General features: G+C 51.8%; 1 protein-coding gene across 6 annotated transcripts in view; it reads right to left on the reverse strand.

The window, feature by feature from the left end:
- The window catches only part of NISCH (nischarin), a 151,051-nt gene extending 130,121 nt beyond the window's left edge, over window positions 1–20,930 (reverse strand). For all 6 annotated transcript variants that reach the window (XR_011023798.1, XR_011023797.1, XM_068251897.1 and 3 more), the window contains exons 1-4: window positions 20,823–20,930; window positions 10,820–10,903; window positions 10,513–10,695; window positions 7,321–7,369 (exon numbers count right to left, since the gene is read on the reverse strand). Coding sequence is in view for 4 of the 6 variants with exons in the window: in XM_068251897.1 (XP_068107998.1) it covers window positions 7,321–7,369; window positions 10,513–10,695; window positions 10,820–10,903; window positions 20,823–20,909 (403 nt within the window). In the remaining 2 variants the exon portion in view is untranslated. The remainder of the gene's footprint in view (window positions 1–7,320; window positions 7,370–10,512; window positions 10,696–10,819; window positions 10,904–20,822) is intronic.
- Window positions 20,931–22,733: the final 1,803 nt, after the last annotated feature.

A 22,733-nucleotide genomic window follows, 5' to 3' on the forward strand; every position in this document is an offset into this window, starting at 1 on the left:
GATTGGATGAGACAGGGATACAAGTGTGAGGAGATCTGATTGGATGAGACAGGGATACAAGTGTCAGGAGATCTGATTGGAGGAGACAGGAATACAAGTGTGAGGAGATCTGATTGGATGAGACAGGGATACAAGTGTGAGGAGATCTGATTGGATGAGACAGGGATACAAGTGTCAGGAGATCTGATTGGAGGAGACAGGAATACAAGTGTGAGGAGATCTGATTGGATGAGACAGGGATACAAGTGTCAGGAGATCTGATTGGAGGAGACAGGGATACAAGTGTCAGGAGATCTGATTGGAGGAGACAGGGATACAAGTGTGAGGAGATCTGATTGGATGAAACAGGGATACAAGTGTCAGGAGATCTGATTGGAGGAGACAGGGATACAAGTGTCAGGAGATCTGATTGGAGGAGACAGGGATACAAGTGTGAGGAGATCTGATTGGATGAGACAGGAATACAAGTGTCAGGAGATCTGATTGGAGGAGACAGGGATACAAGTGTCAGGAGATCTGATTGGGTGAGAGAGGGATACAAGTGTCAGGAGATCTGATTGGATGAGACAGGAATACAAGTGACAGGAGATCTGATTGGATGAGACAGGGATACAAGTGACAGGAGATCTGATTGGAGGAGACAGGGATACAAGTGTCAGGAGAACTGATTGGATGAGACAGGGATACAAGAGTCAGGAGATCTGATTGGATGAGACAGGGATACAAGTGTCAGGAGATCTGATTGGATGAGACAGGAATACAAGTGTCAGGAGATCTGATTGGATGAGACAGGGATACAAGTGTGAGGAGATCTGATTGGATGAGACAGGGATACAAGTGTCAGGAGATCTGATTGGAGGAGACAGGAATACAAATGTCAGGAGATCTGATTGGTTGAGACAGGAATACAAGTGTGAGGAGATCTGATTGGATGAGACAGGGATACAAGTGTCAGGAGATCTGATTGGACGAGACAGGGATACAAGTGTCAGGAGATCTGATTGGATGAGACAGGAATACAAGTGTCAGGAGATCTGATTGGAGGAGACAGGGATACACGTGTCAGGAGATCTGATTGGAGGAGACAGGGATACACGTGTCAGGAGATCTGATTGGATGAGACAGGGATACACATGTCAGGAGATCTGATTGGACGAGACAGGGATACAAGTGTCAGGAAATCTGATTGGATGAGACAGGAATACAAGTGTGAGGAGATCTGATTGGATGGGACAGGAATGCAAGTGTGAGGAGATCTGATTGGATGAGACAGGGATACAAGTGTCAGGAGATCTGATTGGATTAGACAGGGATACAAGTGTCAGGAGATCTGATTGGAGGAGACAGGGATACAAGTGTCAGGAGATCTGATTGGGTGAGAGAGGGATACAAGTGTCAGGAGATCTGATTGGAGGAGACAGGGATACAAGTGCCAGGAGATCTGATTGGATGAGACAGGGATACACGTGTCAGGAGATCTGATTGGATGAGACAGGGATACACGTGTCAGGAGATCTGATTGGAGGAGACAGGAATACAAGTGTCAGGAGATCTGATTGGATGAGACAGGGATACAAGTGTCAGGAGATCTGATTGGACGAGACAGGGATACAAGTGTCAGGAAATCTGATTGGATGAGACAGGAATACAAGTGTGAGGAGATCTGATTGGATGGGACAGGAATGCAAGTGTGAGGAGATCTGATTGGATGAGACAGGCATACAAGTGTCAGGAGATCTGATTGGAGGAGACAGGGATACAAGTGTCAGGAGATCTGATTGGAGGAGACAGGAATGCAAGTGTCAGGAGATCTGATTGGAGGAGACAGGGATACAAGTGTCAGGAGATCTGATTGGAGGAGACAGGAATAGAAATGTCAGGAGATCTGATTGGATTATACAGGAATGGAAGGGTCAGGAGACCTGATTGGAGGAGACAGGGATACAAGGTCAGGAGATCTGATTGGATGATGAATTTAGAATTCACGTATGAATGCAATAATCCACCAATCCTGGCCTTACAGGATTGGTGGATTATTGCATTCACACGCTCAGTTTGAGCATTCACAGGGAATCTTTACCAAATAGGACATAGGAATATTATATGTTTACCACTTGTAGCCAAGCAAGCCTTCACCTTCCCAAACTCCATCTACGGCAGTGTTCAGTTTACACTGCAGAGCGGTTACCACAGGAGGGATGAATGAGCTCATTAATCCCATCTCAAAGCAAAGTAAACCAGGCACACTTTATTCACTCATACAGAGGGAGCCTCGATGCATGCAGCCAGTGCTGTGTTGTAATAAGAAGGCCTAGATTGCCCCACAATGTGTAAACCTCACTTATGGTTGCACTTTGCATTAACCCCCTTGGCGGTATGAAAAATACCGCCAGGGGGCAGCGCAGCAGTTTTTTTTAAATTTTTTTTTTTTTAAATCATGTAGCGAGCCGAGGGCTCGCTACATGATAGCCGCTGCTCAGCGGCATCCCCCCAGCCCCGCCGATCGCCTCCGGCGATAGGCGATCAGGAAATCCCGTTCAAAGAACGGGATTTCCTGGAGGGCTTCCCCCGTCGCCATGGCGACGGGGCGGAATGACGTCAGCGACGTCGGGACGTCATTGGGAGACCCGATCCACCCCTTGGCGCTGCCTGGCACTGATTGGCCAGGCAGCGCAGGGGTCTGGGGGGGGGGCGCACGCCGCACCGGATAGCGGCGATCGGGAGCGCGGCGGCGGCGGCGATCGGGGTGCTGGCGCAGCTAGCAATGTGCTAGCTGCGTCCAGCAAAAAAAAAAAATTATGTAAATCGGCCCAGCAGGGCCTGAGCGGCACCCTCCGGCAGCTTACCCCATGTCACACACGGGGTTACCGCCAAGGAGGTTAAAGGACAACTGAAGGAAGGTGCGTGCAGAGTAGAGTTCTACTTATCTGGCATTTCTTCCAGCGACCCATAGCTTTTGAGGGCCCATGGAGTCCTGCAGGTAAAACTCAAAATGTTGAATAACTTAACTTTGTAACAACATATGTCGATTTTACCAGGGCTGTGGAGTCGGTAAAAAAATATTCCGACTCCTAAGTTTATGAAACCACAACTCCGACTCCGGGTGCCCAAAATTGCCCCGACTCCTCAACTCAGCCCTGGATTTTAAAAAAGAAAAAACAAACTTAAAATGAAATCTATATATATATATATATATATATATATATATATATATATATATATATATATAATAGACTAAGTGCCTCAACCTTCGAGCAAGAAAAAGAAGTACTTTGCATGAGAAAATTTATGCGTGGTCAAACACCAAGTTTAAGGCCTCTTTTCCACGGACTGTTGAGCTGTGTGCTCAGCGAGCAGTCACCAGGCAGCAGCGAGCAGTCACCAGGCAGCAGCGAGCAGTCACCAGGCAGCAGCGAGCAGTCACCAGGCAGCAGCGAGCAGTCACCAGGCAGCAGCGAGCAGTCACCAGGCAGCAGCGAGCAGTCACCAGGCAGCAGCAAGCAGTCACCAGGCAGCAGCAAGCAGTCACCAGGCAGCAGCAAGCAGTCACCAGGCAGCAGCAAGCAGTCACCAGGCAGCAGCAAGCAGTCACCAGGCAGCAGCAAGCAGTCACCAGGCAGCAGCAAGCAGTCACCAGGCAGCAGCAAGCAGTCACCAGGCAGCAGCAAGCAGTCACCAGGCAGCAGCAAGCAGTCACCAGGCAGCAGCAAGCAGTCACCAGGCAGCAGCAAGCAGTCACCAGGCAGCAGCAAGCAGTCACCAGGCAGCAGCAAGCAGTCACCAGGCAGCAGCAAGCAGTCACCAGGCAGCAGCAAGCAGTCACCAGGCAGCAGCAAGCAGTCACCAGGCAGCAGTGAGCAGTTACCAGGCAGCAACAAGCAGTTGTAAGAGTTTGAGAGGCATTTTACTGCCTATCAACTGTCCGTGGAAAAGAGGCCTACCCTAGCAAGTCTGGCTTTGCAAATCTGGCCTAATTGGCTATTCATGAGGCAATGCTCATGCAAATTTGCTTTTGCGTGCCAAACTAGGCAGAGTCAAAAAACCAATACCGCAAAGCGGTCGCCCTGCTACATGCCAGTGATGAGCGAAAATGCAAACATTTATTTCGACAAATTTTTACTGAATTTTCACCTAATTTAGTTTTGACAGGCAAATTTTCCATCTAATTTTTTAGCGTTCATTTTCTCCTAATGCCAGTAATTTTCGCGTTACTTGCGTATTATTGCAGACATTTTCCGCATAAGGGCATTAGCGTCCGCATTCAGAGAAGTTTCTTGCGCATTATTGCGTATAAACGTCCGCATAAACTGAATTTCCATGCGGATTATTGTGGACATTTTTCCGCATAAGGGCATAAGCATCCGCATACAATGAATTTTCGATGCTGGTCGAAAATGCAAATATTTCTGAAGATTTTCGTGAAAATTCGCCAAAAACAAAAACGGGATTTTTGATGCGAAAATGACAGGCGAAAATTCGCAAGCAACACTGCTACATGCTACATTAGCACTATCTAGGAGCGCCACGGGGAGGATTCCCAATGCCCCCTTTTTATACAACCGGGGGGACCGCGGGGTTCAGGCTCTCTCACTGCCTGGGAACCACAGCGGCACCCCGGAAAGGGAGGCTAAGTGGCGCAGGCACCCCCCCAAGCGTGGCCAGCGCCGGGGAGAGCCGTCCGCACCCACCTCCTAATATTAAAAACAGGCACTTACCTTAATGTCCATTGCGTTCTGCTACATGCGCATTAACTTGGGGGCACCACATGAGAAAGGAGTGAAGCATGGGTCACCCCGAGCTTTAGATCTCAGGGCTGGCTCACATACAACACTCCGGGGGGGGGTTGAAGGACAAGCGCAGACAACTAACTCCAGGGCTCACACCACCGGAGCAAGCCATCCACCACCTGCCTCCAAAGGATACAAACAGCGGGGGATGCCGCTGTGGTTCCCAGGCAGTGAGAGAGCCTGGGACACCGTGGTTCCCCCTGGTTGTATAAAAAGGGGGTATTGGGAAGCCTCCCCGTGGCGCTCCTGGATAGTGCTAATGTAGCAGTGTTGCTTGCGAATTTTCGCCTAAGTCATTTTTGCATCGAAAATCCAGTTTTCGTTTTTGCCGAATTTTCACGAAAATCTTCAGAAATATTTGCATTTTCGACCAGCATCGAAAATTCATTGTATAGTTTTTTGACCCTGCATAGTTTGGCATGCGAAAGCAAATGCATATTTGCATGAGCATTGCCTCATGAATAGCCAATTAGGCCAGATTTGGAAAGCCAGACTTGCTAGAGTTAAACTTGGTGTTTGAGCACGCATACATTTTCTAATGGAAAGCCTAAAGGTGGGTACACACATCAGATAAATGTCTTTGGAAAATGAAAGATCACAGACCAATTTTACCCCCTTCCATGTAGTATGAGAGCCATACCTACACAGTCTATTCTATTGAGCTGAACTCCCCATCAGATAAATTTTTTTGCATTTTTTGCAAGATGCTGCACAGAAAGATGCTGTACACATGCAACAGATCAGTATCTGCAAAAGATCTGTTCCTGCAAAAAAATCAGTTTCTGCAAAATGCATTCATAGTCTATGATATCTGCAGATCTCATGCTGGGCATACACGGTATGTTTTCTACCATGTAATCGAGTCGCTGATGGCTCGATGATAATTTCCCACGTGTCCGATACCCCGCCGGATCGATTCTGCGCTCGATACCGGCGGGCAGGACTAAAGAAACGTGTGGAAAATAAGAAAGCGCCCGCGGTGGCGAACGGGAATCGAGCCAGCGGCTTGATTACACGGTAGAAAACCTACCATGTATACCCAGCATAATACACACCTTGTTTGACGGACATTCATCTGCAGATCAGGCAATCATCTGCAGATCCAAAAATCCATCCTGGTTGATCTGATCTGCAGATGATTCTCCGTTAAACAAGGTGTGTATGAGATCTGCAGACATAGACTATGGGCTTGATTCACAAAAGAGTGCTAATTGTTAGCACGGCCGGCAGGTCGGCTAGTCAACTATAAACTATTATGTAGTTTCCTTGGGGCTGAACGCAAAAAGGTAATTGAATGGCGAATGGCCAACAGCAATACATCGCACTTAAAGCGGATAACATTTTACCAAATGTGCACCTGGCCTTAAAGTGCACCTGACAACCCAGAACTAGCGTACCAATGCTCAATGTGGTCTCCCCACTGAGGTCAAACGTGCCTAAAGACATCTGCATCAAGCCTCATGTATTTTACCATATATATCAATGGGAACATGACAGTAAACACCTACCCTGCTCTCTGTTTTATTTTTCTCTGCTAAATCTGCCTGTAATCACCTCTGATAAGAATCCCCGACTGAGCACGCAGTCTTGCTTTGCTTTGGAATTATTATAGCTGAGTCAGTCTTCTGTGGTGTCTTTTCAAGCCAAAGACTGCCCCCTTGTGGCTCTACATTGCTGCTTCGAGGATAAATAGCAGGAATGCAGAGCCACAAGGGGGCAGGGTTGGGCTTGAAAAGACATGACAGAAGACTGACTCAGCTATAATCATTCCTGTGAAAGCCAGACTGAATGCTCAGTCGGAGATTCTTATCAGGGCTGATAACAGGCAGATTTAACCAGTGAAGAATGAAAAAGAGCAGAGTAGGTATTTACTGTCATGTTCCCATTGATATGTATGGTAAAATACATGAGGGTGCGTCATCTCTGGTTCTCTTTAAAGAGACTGAGGTCTCTCAAAATACCGGTTTTTCTTTTAAAGTCCTCTTTTACATCAATGCCCTAACTGAAATGCTGCACACTAAAATCACCCCAAACTGCCGGTGCAAAAATCCACGACTTTCTGGTCGTGGATTTTGCTGCCCATGGAGGCAGAGCTTACAGCTGTAGCTCTGCCTCCATGCGCATCAATCCCCGCGGATATCCACCTCTCCCCGGCCCCTCTCAGTGAAAGAAGACTTTCAGGCGGAGGCGGAGACCCGCGTGTAGAGGCAGAGCTACAGCCAAAAGCTCTGCCTCTCACGGAAGCGCTCCCCGCAGTGTGCCCCGGGGAGTTTGGGGTTATTTATTGACTGTTCAGCCGTGGGGATGCAGCGTTTGAGTTAGGGCATTGACATTAAAGAGGATTTTAAAAGAAAAACAGGCATTTTTGTGAGACTTCAGTCTCTCTTTAAATCAGCTGTGGATGGAGACTGACTCTTCCTGATCAGCAGATCCTGATACTCGGTCACTCAAGCGTTCCACAACAATTAATTTCATTCATTCTCTTATCCTCCAGGAACACACAAAGAGCAGGGAGACGTATGGCATGAATTACCATTATTGTACAGCTCCTCGGCCAGGACGGCAGCGATCCCGTGAATTTCCTGAAAGAACAACAAACCCAATGAATGCCCGCAGCAGCACATGACAATCACAGGCAGCGCCGGAAATTACCGCCGCATCGTATGACCGCGGAAATGAGATTATACACCAGGGGTCAGGAACCTTTTTGGCTGAGAGAGCCATAAGTGCCACATATTTCAAAATGCATTTCCCTGAGAGCCATACAATGTGTTTCAAACTGGGACAGTGCGCAGGCGCAGCAGAGGGCTGACGTCCCCGTTGCCATGGTGATGTGTATACAGTTGATCCGCCGGGCAGCGGAAGTGTCAGACACGTCTTCAGCTTCTCTTGGGTTTCAGCAACATCAGCAATTTCCCCGAGAGCCAGACAGGAGAAATACCGACTAACAGCTTGTACAATTAGCTAGCTGACTTGGGGGTTGATTCACTTTGTAGGACGAGATCCCCGCACTTTGGCCCCATTGGCTGTCAGTCAAGTGACAGACAGCCTATTGGGCCAATCAAAGTGCAGGAATCTCACCCTACAAAGTCACTGGACCTGACAGGATCCAGAGTAGGAGAATTGGAGTGGCTGTTCATTTTGGGGTAGCGCGAGTAAGTTAGTAGTGCATGCTACAGCAGTAGCGTGCCTATGCTGAAAATTGTACTTGCGTTGCTTGAGCAGTGTAGATTAGTGAATTCACCCCTACTGATATGTCTGCGAGCCAGATGCAGCCATCAAAAGAGCCACACCTGGCTCCCGAGACATAGGTTCCCTACCCGTTATACACCATCTGCAGTGTGACCAGCCCGACTGCAGACTATGGAGAGGGGTGGAGGCGCAGCAAAATAAATCTCTCTCAGAGTATTCGTTGTAAAGACATAAATACATGAGGTATCTTACCTCTCCAGATGAGCCAACCCAGAAAAACAAGGGTTTAGGTCAGGTAAGGTTTATTCAGGCACAATTAACAACGCATTTCTCTGGTCTCTGCTGCTTCCACAGGGCAATAAAGTGCCTTAGGGAATTCAGTTTGCAACTTTTTTTTTTCCAACACCCACACTGCAAACTGAATTCCCTAAGGCCTCCTTTCCACAAACTGTTGATAGGCAGTGAAATGCCTCTCAAACTCTTACAACTGCTTGCTGCTGCCTGGTAACTTCTCGCTGCTGCCTGGTAACTTCTCGCTGCTGCCTGGTAACTGCTTGTGGAGCACACAGCTCAACAGTTCGTGGAAAAGAGGCCTAAGGCACTTGTATTGATCTGAGGAAGCAGGCAGAGACCAGAGAAGCGCGTTGTCTTTTTTTTAAAAGACAACTGAAGTGAGAGGGATATAGAGGTTGCCATATTTATTTCCTTTTAAAGTGGAATATAACCCAGAATTTCTTCTTTGCTCTAAAAGATTATTTACAGCATAATATACTAACAATGTTTTTTTTTTTGTTTTTTTTTTTTTTTAGAAAAACAGCATTCAAAGGGTTACAACACAGGGCTGACTCTTTCTTCTGCAGGGAGAACCCACATCCGAACTGCTGTTAATCTTATCTTGTGTACACATTCTTTACTTGATACATTTATGTAAACATTCTCTGGCTGTGCAGGACTTCAGCTGATGAGTCCTGGGGTGAAACACAGGTCAGAAATAACTGCTGGCAGCATTCACAACAGAATGACAACAGTTATGAATAAAATGCACCAGCAGATTTAAAATTAAATTAACTGAACTTTGGGAAGTTATAATGTCTAAATGAATAACAATACTTGTGCACAAAAGCAAATATGATAATTGTATGGGTTATAAAAAGTAGGAAAACATTTAAGTTGAACATTTTGTCAGAGTTTTAAACCGCTTTAAGCAATACCAGTTGCTTGGCAGCCCTGCTGATCCTCTGCCTCTAATACTTTCAGCCATAGCCCCTGAACAAGCATGCAGCAGATCAGGTGTGTCTATCATTATTGTCAGATCTGATAAGATTAGTTGCATGCTTGTTTCAGGAGTGTGATTCAGACACTTCTGCAGCCAAGTAGATCAGCAGGGCTGCCAGGCAACTGGTATTGTTTAAAAGTAAATCAACATGTCACCCTCCATATTCTTCTCACTTCAGTTGTCCTTTAAATTCCGACACCTATGCATGGGGGGGGGGGGGGGGGGAAAGGACGAATGGCATGCTGCATTTCAATGCATCACTCATCTGGTTTGGATGCGTCTTGCATCACAGCTGTGCCAGAATCACCTCACACAAGACACATGCTATGCACAGCGGGATCGGGCCCTACGGGACCCTGAATTACCCCAAAGAACTAGAGACCTCTAGAAAAGGTCACTACATTCACCCAGACCCAATGGCAACACATTTCGTGGGCAATAACCTCATTCCTCAGGTCAAATTGAATGGATGAAGTGATTTATATGGGTGATGAGCAGCTCTGAGTACACTCAGCACCTGCATGGACAACTTCAAACTCTCAACATGATGAAGAGGACTTACTATCCATGTTACCGAGTAAATACATTTAGTGACCCCATCCTGGTCATGCCCTTATTGAAGTTATGTCCACCGCTTATTCTCCTGCAACATTGATTGCAAATACAGTATATCTTACATGTAAACCAGGTGCCTCCTAGTGTGTAATCCACTAGGTGCCTACAGACAGAAGACTGGGGAGTCCACAAGTCACAGAGAAAGAAGATGGTCGCTAGCTTCCCATCAGCCCCCTACTCTGAATGTTTCAACTTAAAGAGTAACTCCGATCAAGAATTGAACTTTATCCCAATCAGTAGCTGATACCCCCTTTTACATGAGAAATCTATTCCTTTTTCACAAACAGACCATCAGGGGGCGCTGTATGGCTGATATTGTGGTGAAACCCCTCCCACAAGAAGCTCTGAGGACTGTGGTACTCTTGGCAGTTTCCTGTCTGTGAACCTTGTTGCATTGTGGGAAATAGCTGTTTATATCCGTTTCCAACTGCCAAAAAAGCAAGCAGCAGCTTTATCACCTGCCAACAGTAAAAATGTCACCATGTGATAAATGTCAGAATGTAAATCAGGAATTAAAAGATTTTACAGTGGGCAAACACTGACTAAATCATTTATACATAATTATTCTAAAAATGAAGCACTTTTTTTTATAACATTATTTTCACTGGAGTCCCTCTTGAAAATGAAATACCATCAACTTACATAGAGGTGGAAGTGCAAGAAATGGGACAGAGCTCGGGGGACGGTCACCGGGAACTTCTCTAGAAGCGCTTGTAGGTAGACCTCCAGGTCCTTCTGACGCTTCTCCACCAGGCTTTTAGAGTTCTTCCCAATTATCTTTTTGGGGGGCAGCAAATTGCGCTCGATTTTGTTCTCTGTTGTGAGCTGGGATTTAAACAATAAACAAATACGGTAAATAGAAGGACACGTGGTTAAAGTATTCCTTTATCAGTTCTGTAATTTTCCAGCAAATCGCTGCTGTGACAGACATAGAACGCTGTTTAGTTACCTTTTCATGCAGATCGTAGAAATCGCTGTAGCGATGCTTCACCCGCCAGCCGTGCACGCCGGTCTGCACCTCGATGATGTATACCTGCCAAGGCCAAACACGCGCTTTATTTTAGTTTATCAATAAGATGTCAATTTAATTTAAAACTGTGTGATAAAAACATTGCGTCTATATACAAGCTGGCCTTGTCAGGAACCAGCCCCATGGCAAGCCTGAAGAGACGGTTTGACCAGATCGAGAGGGGAAGCAGCCTTATTCAAGCTAACACAAGGCTGTCAACTCTCAAGAACACTTCTCACTGCCACCACTAGCTGCTGCTAGAGACTTCGACAATTCCCACTCCGCTGTTGAGTGGCCTGCACTCAGTCCAGCATTTTCATATTTAGGTCAGCTTTGCGCTTAGGACTAAATACGGGAACGCCGCACACACACGAACTCTCACACGGTAGCGGTGTACAAACCGAGCAGTACAATCAGGCACTGAACTTGTAACACAAATTACACTGCAGTCTCTCTCTAGGAATGCGAGCTCTGCTAGTACAACACAAGTCAGGCTTATTAACTACATATTTAATATTCAAAAAAAGAAATATATACAAAAGATTTACAAAAAACACAGTAAAAAAGATACAGACACACAACAAGACAGTTTGCAAAAATAAAAACGGGAATTAAACGTTACCAGCACAAAGGTCTAACTTGGTTGTGGAAGGACACCAAGTCTGATTAGATCAGGATCACCTCTAGCTAAGCGCTACCTTGAGGCAGGGAACACACTTGACTGTTTTAGTGCACGTTTTCTGCACAGAAAAACTGAGATCTCATGTCAATCAACGGGCTAGTACACACTTAATATGTTGTTTGCGTGCAGAAAAAAAACTGACATTCTGCATATTGATTCTGCACATTTTGTCAGTTTTCTCTATCAACTACATCAGCTGCTGTGAAAAATCGCGCACGTTTTCCTGCATGGAAACACACTTGATGTGCAGAAAAAGTATGCAGGAAAACGCGCAGAAAACTGAAATACAAGTGTGTTCCCTCCCTGACTTATATAGGCCGATTTGTAGCCTGAGGCCACTTAATGTTCAGATCCAGAACTAATCCAATTTCCCCAGATTGAGACATCACCATTCGCAGGGACCTCTGTCACATCTTTGCTTGCTGTGATATGCAAATTTCAAAGGTTTCCTGTTTTGCTTTGAACTTTCCAGACTCAGTCAGTCCCGATTGTATATTGGGACAACAGGGCTGTTTACATATACACACAGAGTTCAAAGCAATGCAGACACATTAGCAGCTCCCTTCTTCCTGGTAGGCTGTAGTTTCTAGAGGAAACTGAATGCAAATGTAATTTACATTGACCTAAAGAAAAATCAAATTAGCTGCTTCCTTCACCCTGGTGTCCAGGTGACAATTATACCCCACAGCCAGCTGCCAGACTGGCTCCTAACAGACATACACATAAGAGATAGTACATAGCCAACATAAAATGAAAAATACGGCATCTGTATTATATACAATATCACAAATAGCTGCTATATTATCACAGGCCTAGCAATAATTCAACTCATATTAAACTGATATTTTCTCCAAAATGCTAATTTGATTTAATTTACACTACCAGAGTATCCAGACCCTGCCAGGGTCACAAGATAACCATGGAGAAGACCCGCCCTGATGGTCCTGAAGCCAGGTCAATGTGTACAATGTGTGACACAGGCATTACCCCGCTGGCCGGCGCAGCACCATATGACAGGCGGGGGGCAGTGCTATATTATGACAGATGGGCTCTGTATGACAGGCAGGCACGGCATTCTGACAGGCGGGCACAGCACCATATGACAGGCAGGCAGGCACGGCATTCTGACAGGCGGGCACAGCACCATATGACAGGCAGGCGGGCGCAGCATTCTGACAGGCGGGCACAGCACCATATGACAGGCAGGCGGGCACAGCATTCTGACCGGCGGGCACAGCACCATATGACAGGCAGGGGGCACAGCACCATATGACAGGCAGGCGGGTGCAGCATTCTGACAGGCGGGCACAGCACCATATGACAGGCAGGCGGGTGCCGCATTCTAACAGGCGGGCAAAGCACCATATGACAGGTAGGCGGGCGCAGCATTCTAACAGGCGGGCACAGCACCATATGACAGGTAGGCGGGCGCAGCATTCTGACAGGCAGGCACAGCACCATATGACAGGCAGGCTGGCAAAGCATTCTGACAGGCGGGCACAGCACCATATGACAGGCAGGATGGCGCAGCATTCTGACAGGCGGGCACAGCACCATATGACAGGCAGGCGGGCGAAGCATTCTGACAGCGGGCACAGCACCATACGGCAGGCGGGCGCAGCATTCTGACAGGCGGGCACAGCACCATATGACAGGCAAGCGGCCGCAGCATTCTGACAGGCGGGCACAGCACCATATGACAGGCAGGCGGGTGAAGCATTCTGACAGGCGGGCACAGCACCATATGACCGGCAGGCGCAGCATTCTGACAGGTGGGCACAGCTCCATATGACAGGCAGGATGGCGCAGCATTCTGACAGGCGGGCACAGCACCATATGACAGGCAGGATGGCGCAGCATTCTGACAGGCGGGCACAGCACCATATGACAGGCAGGCGCAGCATTCTGACAGGCGGGCACAGCACCATATGACAGGCAGGCGCAGCATTCTGACAGGCGGGCGCAGCACCATATGACAGGCAGGCGGGCGCAGCATTCTGACTGGCAGGCACAGCACCATATGACAGGCAGGTGGGCGCAGCATTCTGACAGGCGGGCACAGCATTATATGGCAGGCGGGCCCAGCATTCTGACAGGCGGGCTCAGCATTATATAGCAGGCGGGCGCAGCATTCTGACAGGCAGGCGGGCGCAGCATTCTGACAGGCAGGCACAGCACCATATGACAGGCAGGCAGCCGCAGCATTCTGACAGGCGGGCACAGCACCATATGACAGGCAGGCGGGTGAAGCATTCTGACAGGCGGGCACAGCACCATACGGCAGGCGGGCGCAGCATTCTGACAGGCGGGCACAGCACCATATGACAGGCAGGCGCAGCATTCTGACAGGCAGGCACAGCACCATATGACAGGCAGGCGGGCGCAGCATTCTGACTGGCAGGCACAGCACCATATGACAAGCAGGCGGGCGCAGCATTCTGACAGGCGGGCACAGCATTATATGGCAGGCGGGCACAGCATTATATGGCAGGCGGGCGCAGCATTCTGACAGGCGGGCTCAGCATTATATGGCAGGCGGGCGCAGCATTCTGACAGGCAGGCGGGCGCAGCATTCTGACAGGCAGGCACAGCACCATATGACAGGCAGGCGGGCGAAGCATTCTGACAGGCGGGCATAGCACCATATGACAGGCAGGCGGCCACAGCATTCTGACAGGCGGGCACAGCACCATATGACAGGCAGGCGGGTGAAGCATTCTGAAAGGCGGGCACAGCACCATACGGCAGGCGGGCGCAGCATTCTGACAGGCGGGCACAGCACCATATGACAGGCAGGCGGGCGCAGCATTCTGACAGGCGGGCGCAGCACCATATGACAGGCAGGCGGGCGCAGCATTCTGACTGGCAGGCACAGCACCATATGACAGGCAGGCGGGCGCAGCATTCTGACAGGCAGGCACAGCACCATATGACAGGCAGGCGGGCGCAGCATTCTGACAGGCGGGCACAGCATTATATGGCAGGCGGGCGCAGCATTATATGGCAGGCGGGGGCAGCATTCTGACAGGCGGGCTCAGCATTATATAGCTGGCGGGCGCAGCATTCTGACAGGCAGGCGGGCGCAGCATTCTGACAGGCAGGCACAGCACCATATGACAGGCAGGCGGGCGCAGCATTCTGACAGGCGGGCACAGCACCATATGACAGGCAGGCGGCCGCAGCATTCTGACAGGCGGGCACAGCACCATATGACAGGCAGGCGGGTGAAGCATTCTGACAGGCGGGCACAGCACCATACGGCAGGCGGGCGCAGCATTCTGACAGGCGGGCACAGCACCATATGACAGGCGGGGGCGCAGCATTCTGACAGGCGGGTACAGCACCATATGACAGGCAGGCGGGCGCAGCATTCTGACTGGCAGGCACAGCACCATATGACAGGCAGGCGGGCGCAGCATTCTGACAGGCAGACACAGCACCATATGACAGGCAGGCGGGCGCAGCATTCTGACAGGCGGGCACAGCATTATATGGCAGGCGGGCGCAGCATTATATGGCAGGCGGGCGCAGCATTATATGGCAGGCGGGCGCAGCATTCTGACAGGCAGGCACAGCACCATATGACAGGCAGGCGGGCGCAGCATTCTGACAGGCGGGCACAGCACCATATGACAGGCAGGCGAGCGTAGCACCATATGACAGGCAGGCAGGCGTAGCATTCTGACAGGCGGGCACAGAACCATATGACAGGCAGGCTGGTGCAGCATTCTGACAGGCGGACACAGCACCATATGACAGGCAGGCGGGCGCAGCATTCTGACAGGCGGGCACAGCACCATATGACAGGCAGGCGGGCGCAGCATTCTGACAGGCAGGCACAGCACCATATGACAGGCAGGCGGGCGCAGCATTCTGACAGGCGGGCACAGCACCATATGACAGGCAGGCGAGCGTAGCACCATATGACAGGCAGGCAGGCATAGCATTCTGACAGGCGGGCACAGCACCATATGACAGGCAGGCGGGTGCAGCATTCTGACAGGCGGGCACAGCACCATATGACAGGCAGGCGGGCGAAGCATTCTGACAGGCGGGCACAGCACCATACGGCAGACGGGCGCAGCATTCTGACAGGCGGGCACAGCACCATATGACAGGCAGGCGGCCGCAGCATTCTGACAGGCGGGCACAGCACCATATGACAGGCAGGATGGCGCAGCATTCTGACAGGCAGGCACAGCACCATATGACAGGCAGTTGGGCGCAGCATTCTGACAGGCGGGCACAGCACCATACGGCAGGCGGGCGCAGCATTCTGACAGGCGGGCACAGCACCATATGACAGGCAGGCGGCCGCAGCATTCTGACAGGCAGGCACAGCACCATATGACAGGCAGGCGGCCGCAGCATTCTGACAGGCAGGCACAGCACCATATGACAGGCGGGCACAGCATTCTGACAGGCAGGCACAGCACCATATGACAGGCAGGCGGGCGCAGCATTCTGATAGGCGGGCACAGCACCATATGACAAGCGGGCACAGCATTCTGACAGGCGGGCACAGCACCATATGACAGGCAGGCGGGCGCAGCATTCTGACTGGCAGGCACAGCACCATATTACAGGCAGGCGGGCGCAGCATTCTGACAGGCAGGCACAGCACCATATGACAGGCAGGCGGGCACAGCATTATATGGCAGGCGGGCGCAGCATTCTGACAGGCAGACGGGTGCAGCATTCTGACAGGCAGGCACAGCACCATATGACAGGCGGGCACAGCATTCTGACAGGCGGGCACAGCACCATATGACAGGCAGGCGGGCGCAGCATTCTGACAGGCGGGCACAGCACCATTTGACAGGCAGGTGCAGCATTCTGACAGGCGGGCACAGCACCATATGACAGGCAGGCGCAGCATTCTGACAGGTGGGCACAGCACCATATGACAGGCAGTTGGGCGCAGCATTCTGACAGGTAGGCACAGCACCATATGACAGGCAGGCGGGTGCAGCATTCTGACAGGCAGGCACAGCACCATATGACAGGCAGGCGGGCGCAGCATTCTGACAGGCGGGTACAGCACCATTTGACAGGCACGGCATTCTGACAGGCGGGCATAGCACCATATGACAGGAAGGCGGCCGCAGCATTCTGACAGGCGGGCACAGCACCATATGACAGGCAGGCGGGCGCAGCATTCTGACAGGCGGGAACAGCACTATATGACAGACAGGCAGGCGGGCGCAGCATTCTGACTGGCAGGCACAGCACCATATGACAGGCAGGCGGGCGCAGCATTCTGACAGGCGGGCACAGCACCATATGACAGGCAGGCGAGCGTAGCACCATATGACAGGCAGGCAGGCGTAGCATTCTGACAGGCGGGCACAGCACCATACGGCAAGCGGTCGCAGCATTCTGACAGGCGGGCACAGCACCATATGACAGGCAGGCGGCCGCAGCATTCTGACAGGCGGGCACAGCACCATATGACAGGCAGGATGGCGCAGCATTCTGACAGGCAGGCACAGCACCATATGACAGGCAGGCGGGTGAAGCATTCTGACAGGCGGGCACAGCACCATATGACAGGCAGGATCAGCACCATATGACAGGCAGTTGGGCGCAGCATTCTGACAGGCGGGCACAGCACCATACGGCAGGCGGGCGCAGCATTCTGACAGGCGGGCACAGCACCATATGACAGGCAGGCGGCCGCAGCATTCTGACAGGGAGGCACAGCACCATATGACAGGCAGGCGGCCGCAGCATTCTGACAGGCAGGCACAGCACCATATGACAGGCGGGCACAGCATTCTGACAGGCAGGCACAGCACCATATGACAGGCAGGCGGGCGCAGCATTCTGACAGGCGGGCACAGAACCATATGACAGGCGGGCACAGCATTCTGACAGGCGGGCTCAGCATTATATGGCAGGCGGGCGCAGCATTCTGACAGGCAGACGGGTGCAGCATTCTGACAGGCAGGCACAGCACCATATGACAGGCGGGCACAGCACCATATGACAGGCAGGCGGGCGCAGCATTCTGACAGGCGGGCACAGCACCATTTGACAGGCAGGTGCAGCATTCTGACAGGCGGGCACAGCACCATATGACAGGCAGGCGCAGCATTCTGACAGGTGGGCACAGCACCATATGACAGGCAGTTGGGCGCAGCATTCTGACAGGCAGGCACAGCACCATATGACAGGCAGGCGGGTGTAGCATTCTGACAGGCAGGCACAGCACCATATGACAGGCAGGCGGGCGCAGCATTCTGACAGGCGGGCACAGCACCATTTGACAGGCAGGCACGGCATTCTGACAGGCGGGCATAGCACCATATGACAGGCAGGCGGCCGCAGCATTCTGACAGGCGGGCACAGCACTATATGACAGCCAGGCGGGCGCAGCATTCTGACAGGCGGGCACAGCACCATTTGACAGGCAGGCACGGCATTCTGACAGGCGGGCATAGCACCATATGACAGGCAGGCGGCCGCAGCATTCTGACAGGCGGGCACAGCACCATTTGACAGGCAGGCACGGTATTCTGACAGGCGGGCACAGCACCATATGACAGGCAGGCGGGCGCAGCATTCTGACAGGCGGGCACAGCACCATATGACAGGCAGGCGGGCGCAGCATTCTGACAGGCGGGCACAGCACCATATGACAGGCAGGCGGGCGCAGCATTCTGACAGGCGGGCACAGCACCATATGACAGGCAGGCGGGCGCAGCATTCTGACTGGCAGGCACAGCACCATATGACAGGCAGGCGGGCGCAGCATTCTGACAGGCGGGCACAGCACCATTTGACAGGCAGGCATAGCATTATGACAGGCGGGCACAGCACCATATGACAGGCAGGCTGGTGCAGCATTCTGACAGGCGGACACAGCACCATATGACAGGCAGGCGGGCGCAGCATTCTGACAGGCGGACACAGCACCATATGACAGGCAGTTGGGCGCAGCATTCTGACAGGCGGGCACAGCACCATACGGCAGGCGGCCGCAGCATTCTGACAGGCAGGCACAGCACCATATGACAGGCAGGCGGCCGCAGCATTCTGACAGGCAGGCACAGCACCATATGACAGGCGGGCACAGCATTCTGACAGGCAGGCACAGCACCATATGACAGGCAGGCGGGCGCAGCATTCTGACAGGCGGGCACAGCACCATATGACAGGCGGGCACAGCATTCTGACAGGTGGGCACAGCACCATATGACAGGCAGGCGGGCGCAGCATTCTGACAGGCAGGCACAGCACCATATGACAGGCAGGCGGGCGGAGCATTCTGACAGGCGGGCACAGCACCATATGACAGGCAGGCAGGCGTAGCATTCTGACAGGCGGGCACAGCACCATATGACAGGCAGGCGGGTGCAGCATTCTGACAGGCGGGCACAGCACCATATGACAGGCAGGCGGGCGAAGCATTCTGACAGGCGGGCACAGCACCATACGGCAGGCGGGCACAGCATTCTGACAGGCGGGCACAGCACCATATGACAGGCAGGCGGCCGCAGCATTCTGACAGGCGGGCACAGCACCATATGACAGGCGGGTACAGCATTCTGACAGGCGGGCTCAGCATTATATGGCAGGCGGGCGCAGCATTCTGACAGGCAGACGGGTGCAGCATTCTGACAGGCAGGCACAGCACCATATGACAGGCGGGCACAGCATTTTGACAGGCGGGCACAGCACCATATGACAGGCAGGTGCAGCATTCTGACAGGCGGGCACAGCACCATATGACAGGCAGGCGCAGCATTCTGACAGGTGGGCACAGCACCATATGACAGGCAGTTGGGCGCAGCATTCTGACTGGCAGGCACAGCACCATATGACAAGCAGGATGGCGCGGCATTCTGACAGGCAGGCACAGCACCATATGACAGGCAGTTGGGTGCAGCATTCTGACAGGCGGGCACAGCACCATACGGCAGGCGGGCGCAGCATTCTGACAGGCGGGCACAGCACCATATGACAGGCAGGCGGCTGCAGCATTCTGACAGGCAGGCACAGCACCATATGACAGGCAGGCAGGCGTAGCATCATATGACAGGCGGGCACAGCACCATATGACAGGCAGGCGGCCGCAGCATTCTGACAGGCAGGCACAGCACCATATGACAGGCGGGCACAGCATTCTGACAGGCGGGCACAGCACCATATGACAGGCAGGCGGGCGCAGCATTCTGACAGGCGGGCACAGCACCATATGACAGGCAGGCGGGCGAAGCATTCTGACAGGCGGGCACAGCACCATACGGCAGGCGGGCACAGCATTCTGACAGGCAGGCACAGCACCATATGACAGGCGGGCACAGCATTCTGACAGGCGGGCACAGCACCATATGACAGGCAGGCGGGCGCAGCATTCTGACAGGCGGGCACTGCACCATATGACAGGCAGGCGGGCGCAGCATTCTGAAAGGCGGGCACAGCACCATATGACAGGCAGGCGGGCGCAGCATTCTGACAGGCGGGCACAGCACCATATGACAGGCAGGCGGGCGCAGCATTCTGACTGGCAGGCACAGCACCATATGACAGGCAGGCGGGCGCAGCATTCTGTCAGGCGGGCACAGCACCATTTGATAGGCAGGCGTAGCATTCTGACAGGTGGGCACAGCACCATATGACAGGCAGGCGGGCACAGCATTCTGACAGGCGGGCATAGCACCATATGACAGGCAGGCGGGCGCAGCATTCTGACAGGCGGGCACAGCACCATGTGACAGGCAGGCGGGCGCAGCATTCTGACAGGCGGGCACAGCATCATATGACAGGCAGGCGCAGTGCATAACTATATGACAGGAAGACACAGGACTATAGGACAGACGAGGAGGGGTGTAAGAAGCACTCTATGACAGGCAAGGGGCAGCACTTTATGACAGGGGGGGTTGGAAGACACACTATATGGTGGGGGGTAAAAAGCAGTATATGACAGACGGGGAGGGGCAGCACAATATGACGGGGTAGGGGGGGTGTAAGAAGCACTATATGACAGGCAGGCGCAGCACACTATATTACGCGGGGCAGCACTAAATGACAGGCGGGCGGGCGGAGCACACGATATTATATGAGGGGCAGCTGTATATGACAGGCGGGCGGCCGGACATGTAGTACATGTTTCTCGGACGGGCGCAGCGCTGACAGTCAGGCGGGCGTGAGGAAACAGGAGCAGCTCTATATGACAGGCGGGCGGGCGCTGTGGTATATGTTTCTCTGCCGGGCGGAGCACTGAGAGTCAGGCGGGCGGGTGTGAAGAAAGCTCACCGTATAATTGTCCACCAGCTCGGAGCCGACCACCCTCACCCCCCGGTGCTCGTCACTGTCCTCCATGTACCCGGCCAGCCCCTCCATCCCCCGTCACTCCTCCCGGCCCTCCGCCGGAACCGCCATGTTTGTTTACAGCTGAGCTTCAATAATACAACTTTATTGAGACGCCCTCCGGCGAACAGAGCTCCTCCCCCCTGCACTGTGTATGGAGAGGGGAGGGGGAGGCCATAAAGGGGAAGGATACCTTTATTACTAGTGTGTCATAGAGTAAATATGCATAGATTGCTTATGCTGACGTGTTTCTGCTGTTTAATGTTAATAACATCATATATTTCATCAATCTACATACAGCTTAAAAACCTTCCAAAATACATTGACTTCCTCAGCAACCATGGCAACAGTTTGGAGTACTGTTGCATAGCTCCCAACTGTCCCTCTGTCCCTCTTTCACCCTCATTTGTCCCTCTTTCAGGACTTTGTCCCTCTTTCTATGTAAATATATAGATTTCTCTACTAAAAAAATGTGTTTGATTGACTCTAAACTTTATTCCCATCCTTTAAATTGATATATTACTAATTTTAAAATGTTAATATGAAGGAAAATGAACCAGGATATAAAGGACCAGTGTGGTTTGAATTATAAAACAACATATTTTTCTTATGAAATCTTTATGGCATGCGAAACTAAGGGTGTGATGGGGGCGTGATCAGGGTTGTTGCAGGGGCGTGGCTTAAGTGTCCCTCTTTCTCATTTTAAAAAGGTGGGAGGTATGCTGTTGACATGACAGTAATTACTGAAGGAGTACTTATCTGCACAGATCAGGAGTCTTTGTCACTCATTTTCCACACCAGCACTAATCCACTGACAGCAAAGTATGACTTTCCTATTTACCGGTCCCTGACTGGCTGGCCTGCAGTTGCCAAGACCCGGCCACCAAAGGATCCAGTCCCGCAAAATAACAGCAATAGAATATTGGTAATTTTACTGATATTCTATTATCCACTATAGTAGCCTACATTGCTGGATCCCAGGTGCTGACCACTGATCACCTGACTACACTGCTGGATCCCAGGTGCTGACCACTGATCACCTGACTACACTGCTGGATCCCAGGTGCTGACCACTGATCATCTGACTACACTGCTGGATCCCAGTTACTGACCACTGATCACCTGACTACATTGCTGGATCCCAGTTACTGATCACTGATCACCTGACTACACTGCTGGATCCCAGGTGCTGACCACTGATCACCTGACTACACTGCTGGATCCCAGGTGCTGACCACTGATCACCTGACTACACTGCTGGATCCCAGGTGCTGACCACTGATCACCTGACTACACTGCTGGATCCCAGGTGCTGACCACTGATCACCTGACAACACTGCTGGATCCCAGGTGCTGACCACTGATCACCTGACTACACTGCTGGATCCCAGTTACTGACCACTGATCACCTGACTACATTGCTGGATCCCAGTTACTGATCACTGATCACCTGACTACACTGCTGGATCCCAGGTGCTGACCACTGATCACCTGACTACACTGCTGGATCCCAGGTGCTGACCACTGATCACCTGACTACACTGCTGGATCCCAGGTGCTGACCACTGATCATCTGACTACACTGCTGGATCCCAGTTACTGACCACTGATCACCTGACTACACTGCTGGATCCCAGTTACTGATCACTGATCACCTGACTACACTGCTGGATCCCAGGTGCTGACCACTGATCACCTGACTACACTGCTGGATCCCAGGTGCTGACCACTGATCACCTGACTACACTGCTGGATCCCAGTTACTGACCACTGATCACCTGACTACACTGCTGGATCCCAGTTACTGTCCACTGATTAACTGACTACACTGCTGGATCCCAGGTGCTGACCACTGAT

This window comes from Hyperolius riggenbachi, chromosome 9 (genome assembly GCF_040937935.1).
Source record: "Hyperolius riggenbachi isolate aHypRig1 chromosome 9, aHypRig1.pri, whole genome shotgun sequence".
Taxonomy (NCBI): Eukaryota; Metazoa; Chordata; class Amphibia; order Anura; family Hyperoliidae; genus Hyperolius; species Hyperolius riggenbachi.